General features: G+C 39.1%; 2 protein-coding genes across 2 annotated transcripts; one reads left to right on the forward strand and one right to left on the reverse strand.

The window, feature by feature from the left end:
• Window positions 1–7,981: 7,981 nt before the first annotated feature.
• Window positions 7,982–8,650, forward strand: LOC147503484 (uncharacterized). The gene has a single exon (XM_086604863.1). It carries the CDS (start codon window positions 7,982–7,984, stop codon window positions 8,648–8,650), a length of 669 nt encoding a protein of 222 aa, XP_086460989.1.
• Window positions 8,651–14,612: 5,962 nt separating this feature from the next.
• LOC147503485 (uncharacterized) lies at window positions 14,613–16,688 on the reverse strand. The gene is made up of 3 exons (XM_086603963.1): window positions 16,350–16,688; window positions 15,919–16,043; window positions 14,613–14,755 (listed from the first exon to the last, which is right to left on the reverse strand). The coding sequence occupies exons 1-3, from the start codon at window positions 16,655–16,657 to the stop codon at window positions 14,658–14,660; spliced, it is 531 nt and encodes a 176-aa protein (XP_086460089.1). The 5' UTR covers window positions 16,658–16,688; the 3' UTR covers window positions 14,613–14,657.
• Between the last annotated feature and the right edge of the window lie 7,730 nt (window positions 16,689–24,418).

The raw sequence follows: 24,418 nt of genomic DNA on the forward strand, positions 1-24,418 counted from the left end.
CCAAAACTCGCAAAAGAGGAAAGAAAAATAGACCAAAGGTGGAAAAATAGAGTCTCGCGTTTGAGACGCGACTATCGTGCGTCCAGATGCGACCCATGTGTTTGGGATGCATAGATCGAGCGTCCAGATGCATTGATTAAGTCTGGGATGTATGAATAGTGCGTCCAGACACATGAATCGACACTGTAGCCAATTCTTTCTAAGTTTTGGAGATGAAGTTGGACTTTGGAAGAAGTCTATTTGTATTAGGAAACAAATGACGGTTTGTAATGCTTCTAGAGCTCATGTAACCCCTATAAATAGAGGACCTAAGTGCCTCATGTAAGGGGCCAATTCACTTATATTCTTGTCTCCAGAACTTGAGGCAGAGAGAGATTAATAATAAAAGATCGGTTTTAACTAGCTGAGTCTTAATAAATTAGTCTTTCTAGTCTTATGTTCTTCGACTCTTCTTCTTCTCGTTCTTCGTGTTCTTCCTTCTTTATGGAAGGCTAATCTTCTCCTTCAAGGGAGGAGATGAAGCCAGTGCTTAAGGTTTAATGATTCTTCTGGTTCATGGTGTTCTTCAATCAGGTTAGTTCTTTATGTTTTTAGTTATTAGTTCCATTGCCCACACCAGGGATGGAAGTATAGAATAGGGTTTATGTTTTGCAATATTAATATCATGCTAGTGTTCTTTACTTTTATTCTAGTAGTATAGTTCTTTAGAGTTAGGGAAATATTCTTTGTGTTGCCTTAGAAGGGGTAGCTCAGGGAGTGGCTGCCTAGGGGAAGTATTCTTTGTGTTTGCCTTAAGTGGTGATTCATTGAATGGCACCCTTATTAGAAGTACTCCTTGATGTTGCTCTTGGTAATACATTGAATGGCTGCCCGAGCTTACATAAAAGGAAAGAAGATATTAATAGCCTAAACATAGGAACAACCTTAAGTAGAGTTAATTGTTAACGATGTTTTGTCCAAGAGGGCATCGGCACTTGCTCGATTACCTAATTGTAGTCTACTTGTAAGAACAACCTTGAAGCAGAAGGTCATAGATTAAAAGTATTGGTGGATTCTAATCTCTTGAATTCCCTCTCTTATAAATTCCCAATAGTTTAGTTAATTTAGTTTAGTTTAGCATTAGAATCTAAATCTCTATAATCATAGTTTTAATCCCTTAAACCCCTTTCCAAATCTGTCCTTCACATAACATACACTTAAAAGTGGAACGATACCCTACTCATCCTTTACTTATTAAGGGATAATTAGGTTTTGATACGCTTCTATTTTGTTCAACGACCATCATCTATCTACATCATTCATCTCATCTACACACACAAAAAGAGGTTGGTCAAATGGCGCCACTGCCGTTTTAAGTTGTTTATGTTTAACGTTTTCTTTCAAGATTAGAATTTTGGATCTTGAGGTAATTTTAGCCGCATCATCCATCCTTTTAAGAAAGAAAGAAGCTTGAAGGACATCTCGAAGACAAGATCTACCATCCAGGTTAGTCGAATCTTCATTCTTTTTATTGCTTTCTTAGTATAGTTGCATCATAGTTTAGTTTTATTGCTTTCTAGTATAATTGCATTTAGGACCTTTTCAACAATTGAAGTTGTAAGCCAACACAGCAAAACATCAAACTCTAGTGTTTCTTGTCTGAATCTTGACAAACGGACTATGGTCTGTGGGCAGTGGTACTTAAGCAATCTAAGTGATTCACCATAACCCTAGAAGAGACAAACTTTTAGACAACGGCGAGATACTAGCTGCAAAGCCCAACCCAGTTGAAGGAAAGTAGTTTTACATTTTAGTATAATTTAGAATAGTTGCATATTATTCAAGCATTGTAGGATAGTTTTTCGTCATTTTCGCATAGCATTTTCTAGTGTATGCCCCGTCGTCCATATCATCGTCCGGTAAGAACACAACAGTGGACAAGGTTTAACAACCGACTCACAAGAATACTAGACGAGATTGATACAATGGCCGCACGCAATGATTGAGGTGTTTTGGACACCAATAATCCTGAAGCTATCCCACCCATGCAAGCACAACATAGGAAGAAGTTGAGCGATTTCTATTCGCCAATCATTGGAGACCCACCCAAAGATATTGTTTTTCCGAGACGTGAAGCTAATCGGTTTGAACTTAGAGCATCGGAATCTCTATGCTTCCAAAGTTCAATGGTTTAGATAATGTTCAACCTTATGTTCACATGAACAAATTTCTATCGATCCCTCGAGAACTTTCAAGAACCGTAATATCGGGGATGAGAGTATCAAGTTAATTCTTTTTCCACTCTCCCTCGAAGGTAAAGCATCCGAATGGTTAACTGCACAGCCGATCAATTCAATCAACAACTGAGAGAAGTTGAGAACAAAGTTTATGAACACCCCAGAAGACAGATGTCATGCAACAAGCCATCGGCAATTTCAAAGGGAAGGTGGTCAAGAATATCATCAAAGCCGGGAGAAATTCAATAATCTGCTAGTCTCATGTCCACATCATGGTTATGATAAGAGCACACCGGCTTATTTTTCTTTTCGAGGACTTTCTACTATGAACAAGCGGATGATATCCAATGCATCAAGGTAAGTTTACATCATTGGATGGAGAGGAAGCCTACAACTTTCTTGAGAATTTAGCTGAAGACACTCAACAATGGAGTACTAGCAACGAGGACGTAGCTAGAGTGGAGGGGGTGCCGAAGAAATTTGGCAACCAAATTCAAGAAGACCCAAATCAAGCAATGCTATCAATTATGGCAAGCCTATCAACAGGACTTGAAAATTTGAACAAGAAGTTTGATCAGTTCTCCATGAATCCTCCAAAACCAAACAATTTCCAAGCTAAACCTCAGCCATCCAAGCCTTGTTATACCATTTGTGAGCTATGTTACGATGAAGGCCACACCACCAAGAGTGTTCAGATTATCTGGATACTAATGCGGGCATGTAGTATCAACTCTTTAAGAAGAAATAACCAGTTCAATCGGGACGAGAATTATTGGAAGCCACAAAATACAAATCGAGGAATTTTCCTCCGGGATTTCGAATCGACCAAATCGGTTCGAATAACCCGATGATCGGTTCCAAAACCGCCATCAACCATACGAAATCAACAATCATACGAACCAAAGAATACCAAGCCAACACAAACAAAGAGTTAATACGGATCTTATGAGTGGATATATTGCCCCTATGCCTCGGTCGAAAGCAAAGCGGTTACCCCACATCCGAAGATGCTATCACCACCATTGTCAATGAAATGAAACGGACAAATCAAAGAACCGAAGTTGGAGAATAACTTTAGTGTCATTCAAGGCTAGATAGGGCAAATCGCTGCGCTTTGACGGAGAGAGATCAAAATGAGCATTACCAAGCCGGTAGAGCCAAACCGAAAAGGAAGAGGGTGTCCCGCGGTGGATAACCCGAGAGATTACTCGGTCGAATGCCCAAGTTAATTCATCACCACTCGAGGTCGGGGCAAGAAAGTTGATAACGAGATTGTCTATGAACTAGGAAAAGATTATCGCGAGCCTAAGGTAACTTATGTCCCCACCATCCCACCCATTCTAACATTCCGGATATATTTAGTGTTGTGCCACCCCATCAAGAAACTGTTGCAAAAGAAGTTGAAGGAACTACTGTGGAAGTAAGTAAGAAGAAGCCATCACGAGTGACTCCACCAGTCACTCCACTATCTGTTACCAAACCAACCAAAGCCGAACGAAGAGAACCGATATTGAAGAATCCGCCAGCACCGTTTCCTTCGAAACTAGTGAATACCGAAAAAAGATGACCAGTATAAGGAGATTTGCGATGTATTTCAGAATTTACAGATTAATATCCCATTTCTGACCGCCATCAAGCAAGTTCCCTCGTATGCCAAGTTCCTGAAAGATCTACTGAAGAAGAAGACCAACATTCCGAAAGAAGCTTTTATCACTCAACGATGTTCATCGTTACCTACAAAATCTATCGGTTGTGAAACCGAAAGATCCCGAAGTCCAACTGCTACATGCGAGAATGGAGATTCTTTGGAGGAACAAGCTTTATTAGATTTTGGTGCCAGTGTGAATCTTCTACCATATTTCGTCTACGAGAAGTTGGGCTTGAAGGATCTAAAACCGACTGATGTTACTTTACAGTTGGCAGATAGATTAGTGAAGATACCTAGAGGAATCATTGAAGACGTCATAGTCAAGATCGAAGATTTCTATTATCCTGTTGATTTCATAGTACTCGACACAGAACCTACATCTGGTAGGCAGATACCAATCATTCTAGGCAGACCATTCTTGGTCACTGCAAATGCACTCATCAACTGTCGAAATGGTAATATGACATTATCCTTTGGTAATATGAAAGTCGAGACCAATGTTTTCCATATGTTACAGCAACCACAGGAGGTATGTGCTGTGAACGAGGTATGCATGATTGAAGCGTTAGCACAGGATTATCTGACTCATTCATATCCTGGCCGACGAAGTTATTGAAAGCTCGACGGACTTCAGTTGAGGAACTTAGTGTTGAGTCAATCAATGCGATTTTTGATTCATCACCTGTCATGGATGACATCAAGTTCAAAGAAAAGCTTGAATCGCCTATGCTTGATGGACCACCTAAAGAGCTTAAGAAGGAACCACCTAAGCTAGAATTGAAGCCTTTACCATCTACACTCAAGTATGTTTTCTTGGGAGATTTGGGAACCTACCCAGTAGTCATTGCATCAGATTTGATCATGGAGCGAGAATCCGTGTTAGTAGCACTTTTAAAGGAACATAAGTCAGCTATAGGTTGGACAATTAATGATATCAAGGGGATCAGCCCTATGATAGTTCGACATAGGATTCATCTGGAAGAGGATTCCAAGACTTCTAAGCAAGAGGTTGTCAAACTCCTTGACGCCATTATTATCTACCCTATTTCGATAGTCGATGGGTTAGTCCAGTTCAAGTTGTGCCGGAAGAAGTCCGGAACCACGAAGAATCGAGAACGAGAACAATGAGTTGATTCCAACCGTGATTCAGACCGGATGGAGAGTTTGCATCGATTACGAAGTTGAATAGCGCATCAAGGAAAGAGCATTTTCCATTGCCATTCATCGATCGGATGTTAGAAAGATTAGCCGGACAAGCTTACTATCGCTTTCTTGATGGTTACTCGGGATATTTTCAAATCCATATTCACCCCGAGGACCAAGAGAAGACCACATTCACATGTCCGTTTGGAATATTAAGCCTACCGTCAGATGCCTTTTGGTCTATGCAATGCACCTGCCACTTTTTCGATGCATGATGAGTATTTTTTTACGACATGGTGGAGAAATACATGGAAGTTTTATGGACGATTTTTCAGTTTTGGATCATCTTTTTGAGGATTGCCTACACCATCTCTCCTTAGTCTTTAAACGTTGTTGTGATACCAACTTAGTTCTCGAACGGGGGAAAAGTGTCACTTCATGGTAAAGGAAGGGATAGTGCTAGGTCACCAAGTTTCAAAGGAAGGAATTCTAGTAGATCAAGCGAAGATTGATATTATAAAGGATCTACCCAAACCGAGAACTGTCAAAGATATCCGTGCCTTCCTAGGTCACGCAGCATTCTACCGTCGATTTATCAAGGATTTCAGCAGAATTGCAAGACCGTTGTCACATCTGTTAGGGAAAGATATTGTCTTTGATTTTGATACATCATGTGTTGAAGCTTTTATGAAGTTAAAGGAAGCACTCACTTCAGCACCAATCATTCGTGCGCCCGATTGGAGCCAGCCATTTGAAATCATGTGTGGTACATCTGATTATGCTATAGGAGCCGTTCTAGGACAAAGAGACAAGAAAGTGATGTATGCAATCTACTATGCTAGCAAGACTCTAAATGGAGCTCAGATTAATTATTCTACCACTGAGAAGGAACTCTTAGCCGTCGTCTATTCTCTTGACAAATTTTGACAATATCTGATAGGTTCAAAGGTGATTGTCTATACTGACCATGCTGCCTTGCGTCATTTACTCGCTAAGCAGGATGCCAAGCCTAGGTTGATCCGATGGATACTACTTTTACAAGAATTTGATTTGGAGATACGTGATAAGAAAGGAATAGAGAATGTCGTTGCTGATCACCTTTCTAGATTGCTAGTGGAGAATATGGAAGACAATTTACAAATCTGTGAGACTTTTCCTGATGAACAGTTGTTCAGTATATCAGAAGTGCCATGGTACAGCCACATTGCAAATTATCTTGTGACCGACAAGGTACCATCACATTGGAGCAAGCAAGAAAAAGATTTATTCTACTAAAAGGCCAGATATTATTTTTGGGATGATCCATACTTATTCAAGAAGTATTCGGATCAAATTTGTTAGTTAATTTGTGGACCTTGTTAATGGGGACCTTGTTGTGGGCGACCAGTAGAGACTTAACATAGTTTGCTTCATGATCCAGTGGTCCTTGTTAGTTCCTCTTTTAGAAAAAAAAAAATAGTAGGTAACGATAGGTTTATCCTTCTCTTCCTCTCTTCTTTCCTATTTCGGTAAAATCCTGCACTGAGTACAATGTTAGTTCGTATAGGATAGGAAGCTTCTTCTTGGCCTTTGTGCTTGTGACTCGGCTTTTCTGGGGGTTCCTTATGGCTGGTCTTGGTCCTGCTGTTGACGGTCCCTCGGTTATGGGAGGACAGGGCTCCTGGAGAGCTTTGTTTTCAGCTGGAACAAGCTCAAGAAATACTTCTCTGAGAAGATTTGAGACTCATCAGGTGGATGGGATAGCGGAAATTCCAGTTAATATTGTTGAGAAAGGAGTCTCTATGTGGAGTGAATATGTGGTGGGGTTTTTTGTAGAAAAACGGCTACCTTTCCCAATGGTTAAAGCTGCTCTGGCTCGGCAGTGGAAGGTTAAAGGCAGTTACTCAATATCAACTGATCGTGAGCTTTTCTACTTTAAGTTTAACCAGGATGAAGACAGAAAATAGGTATTGGAAGCAGACCCGATATTTATAGCAGGTAAGCTATTTGTGATTCGTCAATGGTCTCGAGAAGTTGAAGCTCAAAAGACTAAAATAACAAGTATCCCAATTTGGGTAAAACTTATGGATTTGCCAAAGGAATTGTGGACAGACGAAGGGTTGGGATATATAGCTAGCTTGATTCGGGAACCCTTGCGAACTGATGAGGCCACCATTAAAAGAACTAGATTGATGTATGCTAAGATCTGTGTCGTTGTTCCTATAGACTATGAATATAAGAGTTCGATTCAAGTGAAAATGGGGATGAAAAAAATAGTTATTAATCTTGAATACCCCCGGGTACCTCTGTCATGCTCTAGGTGTAATAGGTTTGGTCACAAGCTTTCAAAGTCATCCCTCTCGACCAAAACAAGTTTGGCGTGTTAAGCTGTAAACTGCATCTGAGGGAACACACATGAGGAAGTGCAAGTTCAAGAGCAAGAGGATACTACTGATAGGGGGGCTCTAACTATGCGAGAATGTGAGGATGAAGGGGGGGAGAACAAACAAGGAAATGGATTGAGTATGGTAAACTATGTCCCAGATTCGGGAAGGAACAGTCATCCCCATGCTAGTGGCCCAAAGAATTAGTAATGTCCGACATTCCTCGAAAAGGATAGCATGGCTTCAGCCCGGGGGATTAGAACTAGTGATCCATCAAGACAATCCAGCTGGTTCTGACCAGCTTCACCAGAGAAACCTGGATATTAGCCAAAAGGAACAGTTTTTGAAGGAACAAAATGCGTTTCGTGTTGGCGGCCGGTGATGATGAGATTGAGGGGACGATATTTCGAAGGAAATCCGTAGAATTCTTCACGATCATGAGCGGTTAAGGAAAAGGTGGTGAAAGCTAAAACCGGGGCCTGAAAAAAGAGCGAACTTCAGCCGAGATAAACAATGAGGATGGAAGTACATTTCGTGGAAAGCATGCTCGTATCCGAGAGGAAAGAAGAAAGGGAGACCAAAGGGTCCGGTAGTAATAAACATTAAGCAAAATGATCAAGATTGGAACATGGAATATCAGGGGACTAAACGAAATAAAAAAAGCAAAGGAAGTGAATAAATTCATTCTGAAGAATAATATTTGCTTGTTGGGGCTTCTGGAAACGAAAGTAAAAGAGGAGAAGAGGAAAAAGATTAGTGATATATGTGCTCCGAATTGGCATTTTGAGAGTAATTATAGTAGTAATCCTGGGGGTAGAATATGGATTCTTTGGAACCCAAATTTTGTGGACGTGAGTAAGATTCAAGAGATAAATTTCGGTTTGTACACTACTGGGGTGACTATTCGTCCTAACTCAGCTAGTTTCCTATCAACGCTTATCTATGCGAGTAATAATAGCCAGGAGAGATTAGGGCTGTGGCAGGATCTACGGCAGCTTCACAATAGTTTTACAGGACCTTGGTGTGTACAGGGAGATTTTAATAATGTGCTCTATTCTCATGAGAGGATAGGGGAGCTGGTCCATCCTCGAGAAACAGTTCCTTTTAGGGACTGCCTAGTCGATACAGGGTTGTTTGATTTAAAAGCATTAGGGTGTTATTTTACATGGACTAATTATGGAGTAGGAGCAAATAGGAAATGGTCAAAAATAGACAGGGTGCTTATCAACATCCTCTGGTCGTCTTTGTTTGTGCATGCCTCAGCTGAATTTCTGCCGTAAGGAATTTCGGACCATTCTCCCATGATAGTCTGCTTGGTTAATGCTGAAAAAGGGAGAGTTCCTTTCAGGTTTTGTAATTCTTGGGCCCTTTATGACAGTTTCAAAGAGTTGGTTAAGCAAGTTTGGGATACAGAGGTGATGGGCAGTTGTCTATATATCTTGGTCCAAAAATTGAAGATTCTCAAGTCTAAAACCTAGCGAGGATGGGCTAGGGTGCATATGTCCGATATTCATATAAAAACCGAGGCGACAAGGGAGGATCTTCACAGATTACAAAAAGAGCTACAAAGTTCCCTACAGATCTCCGTTATCACGAAAAAAAAGAAAAGCTAGAACTCTCCCATGTAAATTGATTGAGATGGAGTATATGGATCTTAAGGCCAAAGCTGAAAATGATTGGCTAGATTACGGTGATAAAGGAAATGCATTCTTCCATCAAGCAATAAAAGAAAGAAGGAACCGTAATTTTGTGTGGTCCGCTTTCGGATATGAGCGGGTAAAACATGAAGGAGTAGCACAAGTGTCCAATGCTTTCATCAATTTCTTCGGGACCTTCCGGGAGTTGAGGCTCGGGACAACGAAAATCTTGGGTTCTTTGTTGGAGGACATACTAGTTAGGGGTGGTGGATACCGCACAAGCAGCAAAACCGTCGCCGAAGAGGTTACAAATGGGGAAATTATACGAGCTTTATTTGATATGGAGGACTTTAAATCCCTGTGGCCCGATGGCTATCTGACAAAGATTCTTCTTCAAAGATTCATGGGACATTGTCGGTGAAGACTTCCTAAGAGTCATCAAGGAAGTGTTCGGTCATAACAAAATTCATAAAGGAACTAATGCAACATTTCTATGTCCGGCTCCTAAAAGCCCGTTGTTTCACGTTGATGAATTTAGTCCGATTGCATCTGCAATATTACTTATAAATGTATTGCTAAGATACTCAGTAATAGGATGAAGCCTTACATGGAACAGTTTATCGCTCTTAATCAGTCAGCATTCGTTCCTGGAAGATGTATACAGGATAATCTTCTACTGGCTCACGAATTGCTCAGAGGATACAACAGAAAGCATGGGCCGCAGAGATGTACTATCAAAGTAGATATCCAAAAAGCTTATGACATTTGGTAGTCGGGAATCCCCTACTCACGGTGCTCAAGAGATTTAGATTCCCTAACAAGTTTATTGGCTGGCTAGTTATGTGCTTCTCATCTCCTTGGTATTCAGTCCTTGTCAATGGTAGTCCATATGGATTCTTTGAAGGGAAACGAGGGTTAAGGCAAGGTGATCCTTTGTCTCCGTATTTATTCGTACTGGTAATGGAACTGTTAGGTGGTCTGCTGAAGCAAGGGCTCCTATTGAAAGGCATCAAGCCTCATTCCAGGTGTAAAAGACTTGCAATAACTCATCTGAGTTTTGCTGATGATGGTCTACTGTTTTGTAAAGGGGAAGCTAGCTCTATATTGGCTGTTAAGTCGGCAATCAATTATTTCTCTTCTCTCACAGGGCTGAAGATAAATACTATGAAGACGTCTATACTCACTGGTAGTATGACAAATGATGATGGGCTAGCTCTTGCTCGGTTGTTGGGGGTTCAACTGGTCACCCCTCCCATAAAATATCTGGGGCTGCCGCTCACTTCTGCTAGAATCAGCTCCAAGGATTGCTTGCCACTGATTGAAAAATCACCATGAGAATGTCCAACTGGAAGAACAGGTCTTTATCTTATGTGGGTAGATTACAGCTTATACAGTCTATCCTGTCCTCATTTCATATATATTGGGCGAAGACTTTTATCATTCCAGTTGGTGTTTTGGACAAGGTCGCAAAACTCTGTAACAGATTTCTGTGGTCTGGAGATTTGGTGCAAGTGAAGATGCATAAAGCAAGTCATGCAACTTTGAGGTTGCATAAGGAGGAAGGAGGACTGAGCATTATTGATCCTAGGGTATGGAACAAAGCAGCATACTGTGGGTTGGTATTTAAGGTTGCTACTAAGGAAGAAACTGTGGACAAAGTGGACTTGGGAGTACCACATTCGACAGAAACACTTCTGGACTATGAAGATTCCTTCGGATTGCTCGTGGGTGTGGAGGAGTATACTGAAACACAGAAAGATTGCTCGGAAATATATTAGATGCTTGATTGCTAATGGAGAAGGAACAAGTTTATGGCACGATCCTTGGATAGCCTCTACGTTGCTAATCCACAATGCACAAGCTAGAAATTTCATCCATGAACCAGATGATGCTAAAGTAAGCGAGCTGATTACGAATGGTACTTGGAACGACAAGGTCCTCAACTTGCCAGACGGGGAGTTGAAATCAATAATCTTACAGACTCCCATCAATGTCAACATGGTTCAAGATTTGGTAGTGTGGACTGCTACAAGTTCAGGTAGGTTCTCCACAAAGTCAGCTTACATGTCCATCAAGAAGATGAGAGAAAAGGTTGGTTGGTACAAATTGGTGTGGGGCAAATATAATGTTCCGAAACATTCTTTCATCACCTGGCAATTGTTTGCGGGATGTTTGGCAACACAAGATTGACTGATTCACAGGAAGATTCTCTCTCACTCAGAGTGTTGTTTGTGTAACGACAAACTCCCAGAAAACTCGAAGCACCTCTACTTCAATTGTGCGTTCACAAACAAGATTTGGGCTGTGATTAAAGATAATCTGGGGTTGGGAGTAGTTCGCGAATCCACTGCAGAGTGGAAGTTTCTGTTGCACAAGACAAGATCGAACACGATCTCAAGTGAGATAACAAGGGTGATGATTTGTGCAACTGTGTATGGGATTTGGAACGAGAGGAATAGCGGGGAGGTTCAGAACGAGCTCATTCTGAAGAGTCGATTAGCAGCTACATCATGGAGAAGATGAAAACATACTTGCAGCGAAGTTATCAAGTCCACAGGACTCTTCTTCAGCGACTAGGTATTTGATTGCGAAGTAGACCGGGTATTGAGATCACAATAAGGCGTGAGGCGAGAGCTAGTTAAATGTACCAAACCACCGTTGGTTTTCGTCAAGATCAATTCGGATGGGTGGGTGGTGAAGATAGAGTTTGGATATGGCGGTATACTGAGGAACCATGAGGGATCTCCTATACTCTTATACATGGGAAATGTAAACTTACGATCGGTGATTATCCAAGAGTTAAAAGGAATTGAGGCTGGTCTTCTGGCAGCTCCGGTTTAATCGTAATATGATTACGGTTGAATCGATTCTCTAAGAAGCGTCCAAGTAATTAATTAGCATGTGAGCCGAGCCCTTGGTACCGCCTCCCCGACGATGGAAGGCATCTGGAGGCTAATTAACCAATGTGGGTCGGTTAGTGTGTCCCATGTGTATAGGGAAAAGAATAGAGCAGCAAACCTGATGGCTAAGACTAGTACTACTCGGGATAGAATTATAAATCCTGGAGTTACTTTTGTAAGCATTCCTCCTCTTACGTATGAGCTTAATGTTATAGTAGAGGAAGATGCTATTGGTAAGTTGTACCAAAGAGTTTGATTAATACAGGTTGGGGTCTGCCAAACCCCTCATAAACGTTTCAAAAAAAAATATATATATATATATATTCGAAGATGCATCCCAGAATTGGAACATGAATCCATTCTATCATTCTCATGTGATGATCGACCTTGGAGGAGGACACTTTGGCCCATAGCATTATTACGCAACAAAGGTATTACAAAATTGGATTCTATTGGCCTACTCTTTTTAAAGATGCAAATATTTATTGCAAAGCATGTTCGAGATGCCAATTTTTGGGTAAGACTTCAAAAAGGTTCGAGTGGCCTCAACAACCGATCCTTATCTCATAAATCTTTGATGTATGGGGTATAGATTTCATGGGACCATTTCCTCCTTCTTTTGGTTACACCTACATTCTACTTGCTGTGGACTATGTTTCAAAATGGATTGAAGTAGTTCCTACGAAGACCGCCACTACAAGAAACAGGGTCTTTAGCGACAAAAATAAATGTCGCTAAATATTGATAAAACGTCACCCATGATATTTAGCGACGATTTTTGGAGTGTGTCCACAACATAGCCAATGATATAGTCGGCAATTATATATAGCTGCGCTTTTTTAACGTCGCTAAATGTGACACCTTCAGCGACGATGGTAACTGTCGCCATTGTCCGAATTTCGTCGCTAATTTATTTCCGTGTTCCCAATACAATAACGTCGCAAAAGGTGAATGTTTTGCGACGTTTTCTAAATCGTCGATAATGAGGCCTTACTTAGCAACGTTTCTATCGTCGATAAATGCCCAAAAATTTTAAAATTTAGTATTATTGCCGACGTTTTGATCATCGCTACAAGTCCAAAAAATTTGAAAATTTGGTGTTATTAGCAACATTTTTATCGTCGTCAAAAGTCTAAGATATTTGATTTTTTTAGTGTTTTTAGCGACATTGTTATCATTATAAAAAGTCTAAAATATTTGAATTTTGAGTGTTCGACGTTTTTATCGTCGTCAAAGCTTTAAAATATTTGAATTTTGAGTGTTCGGCAATAGATATGAGACTATTTTCATTACTAATATTGTCATTAATTTTGCACCAATAATTGTACAATTTTCACCTGTCCCCCCTCCCATCCAATTACAATTCAACAAATAAACCTAAAATAAAACAACTAGAACATCAATTATTTAATAATATGTAATACACAACAAAATTTCAATAAATAAAAATGAGTCAATTCACTCAATTAGAAACAAAAGAGAGTTGCATCATCCCCTTTCATAAAAAATTTCTAAAGTCATCTTAATAAAAGTATTAACTTAAACAAACACAATTCTAACCCTCAAGAAGTTGCGAATGAAACCGTCTTCACAAAAAAATAAAAAATTGACCAATAGCATTTAGATTCATCGGAAGCCTCTTGCAATTCCTTATCACCATTTCTTCACAAAAAATAATACCACTTCTCTTTTAACGTAAGATTATCTGCACATTAAGATGTGATCCATTAGATCACCCCAAAAAAAATGTGAAACCAAAAATATAATAGTTTCATCACGTCAAAATTAAAATCCAGTGAACACAACTAAGAAAGCAAGAATTCAACTAAGATAGGCCACCATACATGAAAGTAGATAGCGAATTAACGAGAGAAAAAAAAATTGTCCACTCTCCCTCCTATACAGTCGCCACGTGCTACATGTCCAACAAATCATTACCACGTCATGTCACGCGGCATCCAAATAACAAAGTCCCACACATCAGAATCCTAACTCGAGTGTACACAATCAAGAACCAAGCACTCATAGAGGATAGCATATATACATTTTGTATGTAAGGGTAAAGGCCTAAGAATAAAAACTTATTTTACAAAATGAACAATAGCCGCTTGCATTTTGCACATTTTGCAGCAGAGAGACTTTTCTAGTTTACAATACAATGTTTGAATCAGGAAACCCACCACGATAATGAAACAGAAGACGCAAACTGAAATTATTCAGAAAGTACCTTAATATTTTCGTGCATAGATGTGATGACCTGAAATATCATAAAGCACAAGATAGCAATTATCAAATAAAGATAGCAAAAGACTCTGTTTTGGTGAGTGCAATATAACATATATATCTAAGCCAAGATGAAAAGATAATTCAAGTAATACCAATATACTTTTTTTTCTAGGAATGCAAAGGATTTTTCACTTACATGCACGTGGGCAATAGACCCTTTTCATGAACAACACCACTGTTAGAAACATAACAATATTCAAAGACTACTACAGGAACTCTGTTATTCGGGAATTAAGAAGAATGATATAAGCAAACAAACCCCAGTTCGCAATCTCCTATTCTTCCGAAATTGTCCCACTTTGATATGGGGGAGTTGTATATCTGTGAAATTTCGAAAAGTGGCCAAAATTAATAGATGGATGAAAGAAAGAGAAAATTAACACTAAGAGGAAAAGAGAATGAGATTGTTACATGATTGAGGAGTTGGGTTTCTTTAGAATTTGAGATAAAGTTGGGAATGTACATCAAGGTTGGTAGAGAACCAACTTTAAACTCCTTAAGGTTTCTCTCTCCTTTCTCCATCTTCTAAAAGGCAGCTTAATATATGTTTGTTTGTAGAGGTCTGGTGCACAAAGTAAGAGTATATTTAGGGCACCAAAGAAAAGAGGAAAATAGGAGTCTTAACGGAAGTTTTCAGACTAAGACAAAAGTAAATCCACAATTGTTCACCATACGAAAAAAATTAATTTGGCCAAGCACTAGCTAAAAAGATGTAAAAAGAAAACATACAACATGACAAACACACACACTCTCCTGTCTATTTAACAAATTAAAGAAGCTTTATAGATATGTCAAATAAACACAAAAAGCAGTTTAGGTCTTTCAAATGTAATATGAAGAATGAATTAGCATAAAGATAAGAATGGCATGTGTACCACAAATACAGACACAACACTAAATGCCATGAGTATCGGAAGGCACAGGTCATCCCTACTATATTTAAGTCTCAAAAATTAATTGAGATGCTTCAAAAATCACTGTCAAGGTTTTTGTGAAACCTTCCACTGTTTTAGTAACATATAAGAATGTTTCATTTCTTTCAGTCATTACCACTTTTATCAACTTTAAACTACCCCTCCTAGGTGAAGGTGAAAATCGATCCAAATACCTTGGGTCCCAAATCCCAACCTCCAAGGCTTGACCAGCCACTAGACACCTTCATTCATGTTTAAAATTACGATACACCTTCAAGCGTAATTGTAAAAGGGGCAAAAACATTGAAACAAGTCCACTGTTGAAAATGAGCCCAGGCACACTAACCGCAAAGACTGAGCACCATAAGGAGTAATTTCAAGTATCTATGCATAGAAACATGGGTAACCATGCTCACAGTATTAATATAATGGACACAAGTGAGTTCATAGAAAAGTGAAACCGTAAGCAGTAAGCACCAACAGACTTAATAGATGTAACATGCTAGTGTGAGGAAAAGATCAAATGCATAACAATAGCCAATTCTTAATTGATTTTTAAATACATAAATTTGTCTCTTTTGAATCAATGACAATATAAAGTGTAAATCAGATGGAATAACGAGCTCGTACCTGTTTTTTAGTTGAATAACGGAGTGCTAAGGAGAGAGCCGATGGAAGAAAGAAGAGCACTAATATTTATTACCGTGGACTGCTACTAAACATACAATCCTTTAAATGGTGATTTTCTACTGAACATAAAATATGCAATTAGCAGTAAAATGTGAGTGAACTGAAATGGATAAGAAGTTACCTTTTTGGCTTCTTACTTGGAAGGAAGGAATTGCATCTTGGGTTCTGGTGCAGGATGTATTGGATGGGCTGAAGAAATAACTGATGGAACTAATCAAGACAAGCACCACCAAGTCATGCCAGACACTGCAACAACAAAGCATAGAAGTTGCATTAACACTAAAATAAGATTTATCATGATCGAAGGAAAAAAGAGAAATCCGTTAAAAAGGATAGTTCTCAAAGATGAAAATAAGCTCATGTTACTTTGGCTGACTCATAACTGAGTTTAAGTTGCTTGGCCAATAGGCACTTTGACAAGGATGGACTCCAATCCACAAGTGCAAGAAGTTGAAATCAATAACGGGTAGATTGCCCAAATTGAATCAGAAAATCCTCAAATCTATATGTATAACATTGATAGGTGAAGTCGTAATCATCTTTTTCTCTTACCTCAATGGTTGTGGAGTTAGGTTTCGCCTATTCTGCTCCCGTCTATATTCTCTTTGGGTAGAACTGTGCACCTGCAGCAAAGTGACTGGTAAATTAAGAACCTCTTGCCGGCAGACATCACACTTCTTGTTTCCTTTGATGCTGAACCACTTCAATACACACGCTTCATGCGTAAGCTTGAGATCACCCTTGCAACTGCACTCCATCTTAAATGTATTTCCTCCTTCACACAATGAAATGAAGCATATCCTGCAAACTGCTTCCTCTTCTAGAATCTCTTTATCATCAGCTTCCATGCATATAACCATGACAAAGATTATCTGACTTGGCAATGGATGAGGTGCCTGAAGTTGTAAAAAAAAACAGAGAATCAGAAGGCGTCTAGACATTTCTTAACAGACAAACAAGGTGGTTGACAAGTAAGGGTGGAATTTGAGCCGAGGGCTCAGAGCTCAGCTTGGGCTTGGCTCATTTAAGCTCGGCTCGAGCTCGCTCGTTTACTATATGAGTCGAGCTCGAGCTCAAATTAAAGCTCGTGTAACAAATGAGCTTGATGAAGCTCGGCTCGTTTAGCTAAAATAGCATATTTATAGTGTAAAATAACCGAGGGCTCGAGCTTCGGCTTGGCTTAGCTCGTTTAAGCTTCGGCTCGAGCTCATTCGCTTAACTATATGAGCCGAGCTTCGAGCTTAATTTAAAGCTCGTGTAATTAGCGAGCCGAGCTTGAGCATGATAAAGCTCGGCTTGTTTAGCTCGAATTCCACCCTTATTGACAAGTATCATTTTTACTTTATGTAAGAATGACTTAGCTTCCAAAAACCCAGGAAACAAGAGGGCATGCCATAGTAGAAAGGAAGTGGATTCTCCAAAATAAGGAAATAAAACTATATATATATATATATATATATAACTAAAACAAAGCATATGAACATCAACAACACCATAAGAAGGAAATAAAACTATATATATACCTGAAACAAACTAAAACAGGATGAGACTAACCAAATGGAAACCAAATTCTATTCCAGAAAAAAATAAAAATAAAAATAAAAATAAAAAAAAAGTTGTGCCACTGATGGTGCCACTGATGTCTCTACTTTTGCTTTTGTGGCTTCCCGTTGTCAGACTTCTGAGCTTCAGAACCACATTCTTAGGAGTTGTGGGCCAGTGCCTTTGGATGAGATTCTTGATGTTGCTAGGAGTGCATTGAATCTTTGTCTACCCGATTTTGACCTCAGTTCTATGGCTGGGAATGCTACCGTCCCCTCAAAACCACAAAAAGTTTTGGCGGAAGCGTTTTATAGTAAGATTGTTGCTGGTCTTGAGAGGGAGTTTGTGTTATCTACTCGTCAGAAAGCAGTCATTGGATGCTTGCAGTCAGAACACGCTAAGGATTTTTTACTTGCTATTTGGATGGAGGGGACTTGGGCAACGTATGTCGCCGTCGATGGAGTATCGTTCTATTCTCCGTACCGCCTCATGATTCCTTTGTACTCGATGGTGGCCTATGCCCCGTTTGCAAAAAGTAGACTAGATGCTTCGGGGACCATGCAGGCACATTGTAGGCATTTTCGGGTTTCAAATACCGACATGATCATGTCGAGATATTTTATGTGATGCATTTTGGAGAGTCAGGTACAAGTGAAGAAGGAGGCTCACGTGAATTTTCTCACCGATCCGAATGAGGGAAGATCTACACTTCGCCTCTGCGGATGTGTTGATATATAGTTGGTCTGAGGGGAGACATGCATGTGTTGATGTAACTGGAGCCTCTCCGTTGGTAGGGCTGGGGAATGGAGTCTTTGAGGTGGGAGAAGCAGCTAAGAGAGCAGCGACAGGGAAGATGGAGAAGCATGAGGAAGCTTGCACGGCTAACCAGCATTGTTTCATTCCGTTTAGTTTCGACACTTTCGGTTTCTTGGAACAACAATCTGTTGAGCTTCTCAAGAGACTTCAGAAAGTCATGGACAGTAACGTTATGATAGCTGGTTCTAACGAGTTTGTTTTTAGAATAATAGGATTTGCTATTCAGAAAGGACTTGCGGCACAGCTTGTTGCGCGCTTGTCCTAATAATTTGTAAAAATCCTTATCAGTATCAATAAAATTTCCACTTAAAAAAAAAAAACCCCCCTTAATAACAGTAACGCATAAACTGCAAAGACACACCCAAACCAAACTTTAGCACCACAAATTAGATGAAATAATCAAAAAGGTAAATAAGCTACTAGAATTCTTGAATTGGGGGAATAAACCCAAATTCAAAGATAAAGGTAGAGTATATCAAACATAAACTTAACTGCCATTAGTATTTGGATCACATAATAAAAATATGACAAAGAGAACCTTAAACCAGTGGCAGCAACGACATTTTAAAAACCCTAGCTTTCAAAATCCATAGAGGAATCTCAGTACTGGAGCGAAATCTCAACAAACAATCGAAACCGAATTCAATTAAATATAACCCAAACCAATTAATCCAAAACAAAACTATTAATTAAAACCAAAACTATTAGAAATTCTAAATTCTAAATCTAAAATATTCTAGATTTAAGGGTGGGGAAAACTCACAAGTGAGCGAGACTAACTAGAAGGAGAGAATAATGAGGTGAGAGAGGAGATAAAGAGACGTGCTTTCCAAATTTTGACACTTCATTGGAGTGATGGGGTTGTTTCATTTCTTGGAGAGACGACGGTGAGAGAGGCGAGACGGTGGTGGTTTGTTTTCTTAGCTTTTAGTTCTTTTTCTTTATTTTATTTTTCATGTTTTTATGCGGTTGGGTATACTCTTTTTCTCTTTTCTTTTTTGATTCAAATTATTTCGTTATACTGCCGCAAAACAGAATGAGGGCAGGATACAAAAACCCAGGCGGCAAGATCTAAATTTTTTTTGCAATGGGAGGGAAAGTTTTAACGACGAAATTTTGGTCCCAAAAGCCATAAGATTCGCGATGTTGTGTAAAAATCACACCAATGACGACGTTTTTAAATGTCACCTTATGTCAAAAGATTTTGCCAACGCTCATTACGTCGCCGAAAACTAACTCTCAATTTTACTATTTTACAGAATTTAGATTATGACTTTTGCCGACATTAAAAGCGTTGTCAAATATTGGTTTTAAACACCGTGACAAAAGTTTACTTGTGACGCTTGTAAACGTCGCCAAAGAGAATCATTACCTACGTTTTTCCAGTATTGCTAAAACTTTTGTCGCTAAAGAACCAAATTGTTGTAGTGCGTTGATCATAAAGTTGTCGTGGACTTTCTGAAGAAAAATATTCTACCAAGATTTGGAACACCGAGAGCCATCATCAGTGATAACGGTTCTCACTTCTGTAACCGTGTATTTGGGAATCTTATGGCAAAGTATGGAGTAATTCACAAGCTAGCTTTACCATATCATCCTCAGACTAATGGTCAAGTAGAAGTTTTGAATAGGGAAATCAAGAGTATTCTGGAGAAGACAGTGAATCCATCTAGGAAAGATCGGTCTCTTAGACTCCAAGATACACTATGGGCATCTGAATCGAAGATTCAAAACACCCATAGGGATGTAAGCCTATATCGCTTGGTATATGGAAAATCGTGTCATCTACACCGTTGAGTTAGAACATAAAGCCTATTGGGCAGTGAAAGAGATGAATTTCAACCTAGATCAAGCGGGAAAAAGGAGGAAGCTTCGGATCGATGAATTAGAGGAATTGAGAAGTGATGCTTATGATAAGTCGAGGATTTACAAGGATAAGACTAAAGCATTACATGACAGAAGAATTCTGAAGAGAGAATTTGAACCTGGACAAAAGGTTCTGGTCTACAACTCTCGTCTAGAAATTTTCCCTGGAAAGCTGAGATCTAGATGGACGGGACCGTTTATAGTAAGACATGTCACACCTTTTGGAGCTATTGAAGTAGAAGACATAAAGAGAAGGACTCATTTCAAAGTCAATGCTCATCGACTAAAGCCTTTTCTGGAGTTATCTACTGGAGACGTGGAGGCCATTTTTCTCAAGGATCCGGTTTATCAGACCATTGTTGAAGCGGAAAATTGGGGTAAGTTACCTACACACCTTAAAGATTACATTCTATGTCTTGCTGAACCTGTTACTCTGTCTAGTTTAAATTTTTTGCATGAGGAAGCCAAGCGTCGTAAGCTTGACTCCTTAGGATCTCATTAGTATAAGTGCCACTGATAGCCGGGCCCTCAGATTTTCATAACTTTATCCTTTACTGAGAGGAGTTGCAAGTGTCGGAGTCAAAGTCTCATAACTCTAGTAGACCGAGTATAAAATGTCTACAGGAAGTAAGCATGTTGTTGAGAGATCAGTTTTGAGGTGGGAATACTAGTCTTGAGGATCTGACTATAAAGGACTCAAAAGTCTTGAGGATCTGACTTTAAAAGACTCACATTATGTCTTGGGGATCTGACGTAAAAAGACCTAAAAATTTGTTTCTTGAACTAATTCTGATATTCGGCATCAATGGTAATATCCTACCTTTTTCTCATCCATTTCATTTACTTCTTTATACATTGAGGTCAATGCATGCATAAGTAGGAGGAGGGTGTACTTGAGAAATGAATTTCGAAAATTAGTTTTCAAAAAACAAAAATATTTTTGGTTTCTATATCAGTAGCATGAGAAAAATGAATTTTAATGATGAGTCTGGAATATATATTCTATACTGCTTAGTGTTGAGTTTGATAGATAGTTAATATTATTGATTTCATTACCGCTTAGACTATTTATTATTCTCGGACATAATTCTTATTGATAGAATTCTTTATCAAGGCACCACCATAGTACTTGGTCAGTTTTGTGTACTTTTGCTAGAAGAGAGATTTAAACCCCCTAGTAAACTGGAAGTAGAATTTTTAGACTTAACCCGTAAGACTTGAGCTTTATACCCATTCTTTGGAGAGTTCTTATGAATAATCCGAGTCTTAGTGACACAACATCTTTCAGTTCTTTATGTCATTGTAATATAGTATCATTATTCGTTGATTTGGTTAATCACGAAGTGACATCAACTGGGGAGATAACCATTAGGTCTTGTAGTCTATTCGAAACAAAGTATCATACTGATAAGTCAAGTAGTGAACCCATTCAGCCTTTATCCCACCTAGTAGGACCATCATGTTAAACCCTTTTGAGCCTTACAATAAGCCATTTTCTTTCATAAAACCCTTTACCCGACTCCAGACAAGGAGTATAGCCAAAATCTTTATCAGCCATACCCATATGTTTCTGAGAATACGAGGGGCACAAAGAGGAAGAAAGACCACAAAAGGAAGATTACAAGGAAATATCAGAGAGATACAATGAAGCCCATCATTCTGTTCAAAGTGAAAGAAGCTAGTGGAAAACAAGCATATCCAGTACTAATCAAGGATATACCACTGAGCTTTTAAAAAAAAAAAAAAAAAAAAAGAACAGAATGGATGGAAAAGCTAAGAGAAAGGAAGAATTTTCTCTGCAATACAGAATTTGAAGAAATCTTCCAAAGAAAGAATCAAAACCCTTAGTGTTTTCAGAAACAACCTTAGAATCCTTTTTACCTTTCCTTCATAAACCAATACCCAAGCCAAGTTATAACCCATGACTTATCATTCAAAGATGGTACCTAAGTCTAGAATAGGTGAGAGGATGCTAAAGTGAAGGACCCGAAACTTCATATGTGATTGACATTCTTTCCATGAGACTAATTTCATCCAGAAGTCCGTTTTTCAAGGTAGTATGTGGGATGTTTGTATTCACTATTCTTTTCCCCACATACATGAGGTAAAATAGTAGACCATCTTCTGAGAGATTCTTATTTGAGAGTATGACCGGTAAGGATTGAAAGTCGAGATTATCTACCTATAGTAAACTAGGGATTTCGTTTCTTGGATAGGAGAGTATAGGAGATTGACTAAGTACACACATAAGCCTTGATTGAGAATTTTGTCAATTTTTACTATCTCCCATCATAATCTATGAGTCTTTGTAGCAATGTAGTCAGCAATGGAGACTTTCTATTGGAGTAAGCACTAAGTGGGTAAGGAATTTCTCTCTCTGAAAAATACTATCACGCTATTGATTAATTTTGTGGGTATATCACCTGAAAACCCTCACGAGACTATAACTCGTCCTTTTTGGGAACTTAAAGGTTTAAAGCCTTGTTGCATATGGTAAATGCAATCGCAATGCCTATGAAAGTGAGTTAGGATTTTATTTTTTTAGGATGTAATTTTGATCACTTATCTATTTTTTTATCTTATTTGCTAAGAGACTAGCAAAAGGCTAGTTGAGAGTTGTGATAAGTGCTCAAAAAGTACAATTTAACCCTCGATTATGCCTCTTGTTTAGCCATCTTAGTGGACTAATAGTGTTTGTAAGTTATGTTTTAAGATTCTACAGGTGAAAAAGAGAGTTTTGTAGAATATTAGAGAAAAAGAGATAAAATGGAGCAATTCGGAGCATTAAGGATCACATGGGAAGCCCATGGACAATCATGAAGAAGGCCAAGGAATTGAAGCAATTAAAGATGCGACTTGGACCTATTTTAAAGCCTATTTGGAAGCCCAAGGCCAAAGGATCCGTTGCTTGGACCAAAACCCGCAAAAGAGGAAAGAAAAATATACCAAAGGTGGAAAAATAGAGTCTCGCGTTTGAGACGCGACTATCGTGCATCCAGACGCGACCCATGCGTTTGGGGCGACGACGATCGAAGGCCCGGATGCATTGATTAAGTCTGGGATGCATGAATAGTGCGTCCAGACGCATGAATCGACACTGTAGTCAATTCCTTCTAAGTTTTGGAGATGAAGTTGGACTCTGGAAGAAGTCTATTTGTATTAGGAAACAAATAACGGTTTGGAATGCTTCTAGAGCTCATTGTAACCCCTATAAATAGAAGACCTAAGTGCCTCATGTAAAGGGCCAATTCACTTATATTCTTGTCTCCAGAACTTGAGGAAGAGAGAGATTAATAATAAAAGATCGGTTTTAACTAGCTGAGTCTTAATAAATTAGTCTTTCTAGTCTTATGTTCTTCGACTCTTCTTCTTCTCGTTCTTCGTGTTCTTCCTTCTTTATGGAAGGCTAATCTTCTCCTTCAAGGGAGGAGATGAAGCCAGTGCTTAAGGTTTAATGATTCTTCTGGTTCATGGTGTTCTTCAATCAGGTTAGTTCTTTATGTTTTTAGTTATTAGTTCCATTGCCCACACCAGGGGATAGAAGTATAGAATAGAGTTTATGTTTTGCAATATTAATATCATGCTAGTGTTCTTTACTTTTCTTCTAGTAGTATAGTTCTTTAGAGTTAGGGAAGTATTCTTTGTGTTGCCTTAGAAGGGGTAGCTCAGGGAGTGGTTGCCTAGGGGAAGTATTCTTTGTGTTTGCCTTAAGTGGTGATTTATTGAATGGCCGCCCTATTAGGAAGTACTCTGATAAGAGCCCAAAACTGTAGTTTTAACCCTGTAACAGTCATACTATTAGACCAATTATGTGAGTAATAATTAAGAGTTAACACTGATTACGTGTTTTTATGCATTTCAGGCTTCAAAGTCCATTATGTGCAGAAATGTGCCACTTTTAGTGAGATAAAGGAGCAAAGGTCGGTTTACTAAGGAGTTCCGTGATTAAAGGCCAAGATTCAAGAAGATAAAGCCTTTCTAAAGCCCGGTCAAAAGCTGAAAAGTCGACGCTGGCGTAAACAACACACAAGTCGTGAGAACTTCCGGCGTCAGATCTTTGGACTCGGACCTCGAATGGGGCCTACCTTATGTCAAAACGACCGGCTCGGAAAGAGATTTCCAATGGTTCAAGCCTTGACCCAATCAGAGGAGCAAAAGTAGACGAAAAGTTTGTTGAAGCCAACTACAGCTGAAGAGGCCTTTTTGGACTGAAAGAATTGGGTTTTGGGCCTGATTCTCTGGCCCAAAACATGGCTCCAAGCCCATGCACGATTTCTGGATCTGAATGTATAAAAACCAAAGCTTCACTCTTTGTTAATGGTAGATAGGGTAGATAGTTAATGGTAGCTAGTTAGACCTAAAAATATATAGAATTCTAGATATAGTTTTCAAGAGAT

The sequence above is a fragment of the Coptis chinensis genome, chromosome 4, assembly GCF_015680905.1.
Source record: "Coptis chinensis isolate HL-2020 chromosome 4, ASM1568090v1, whole genome shotgun sequence".
Lineage (NCBI taxonomy): Eukaryota > Viridiplantae > Streptophyta > Magnoliopsida > Ranunculales > Ranunculaceae > Coptis > Coptis chinensis.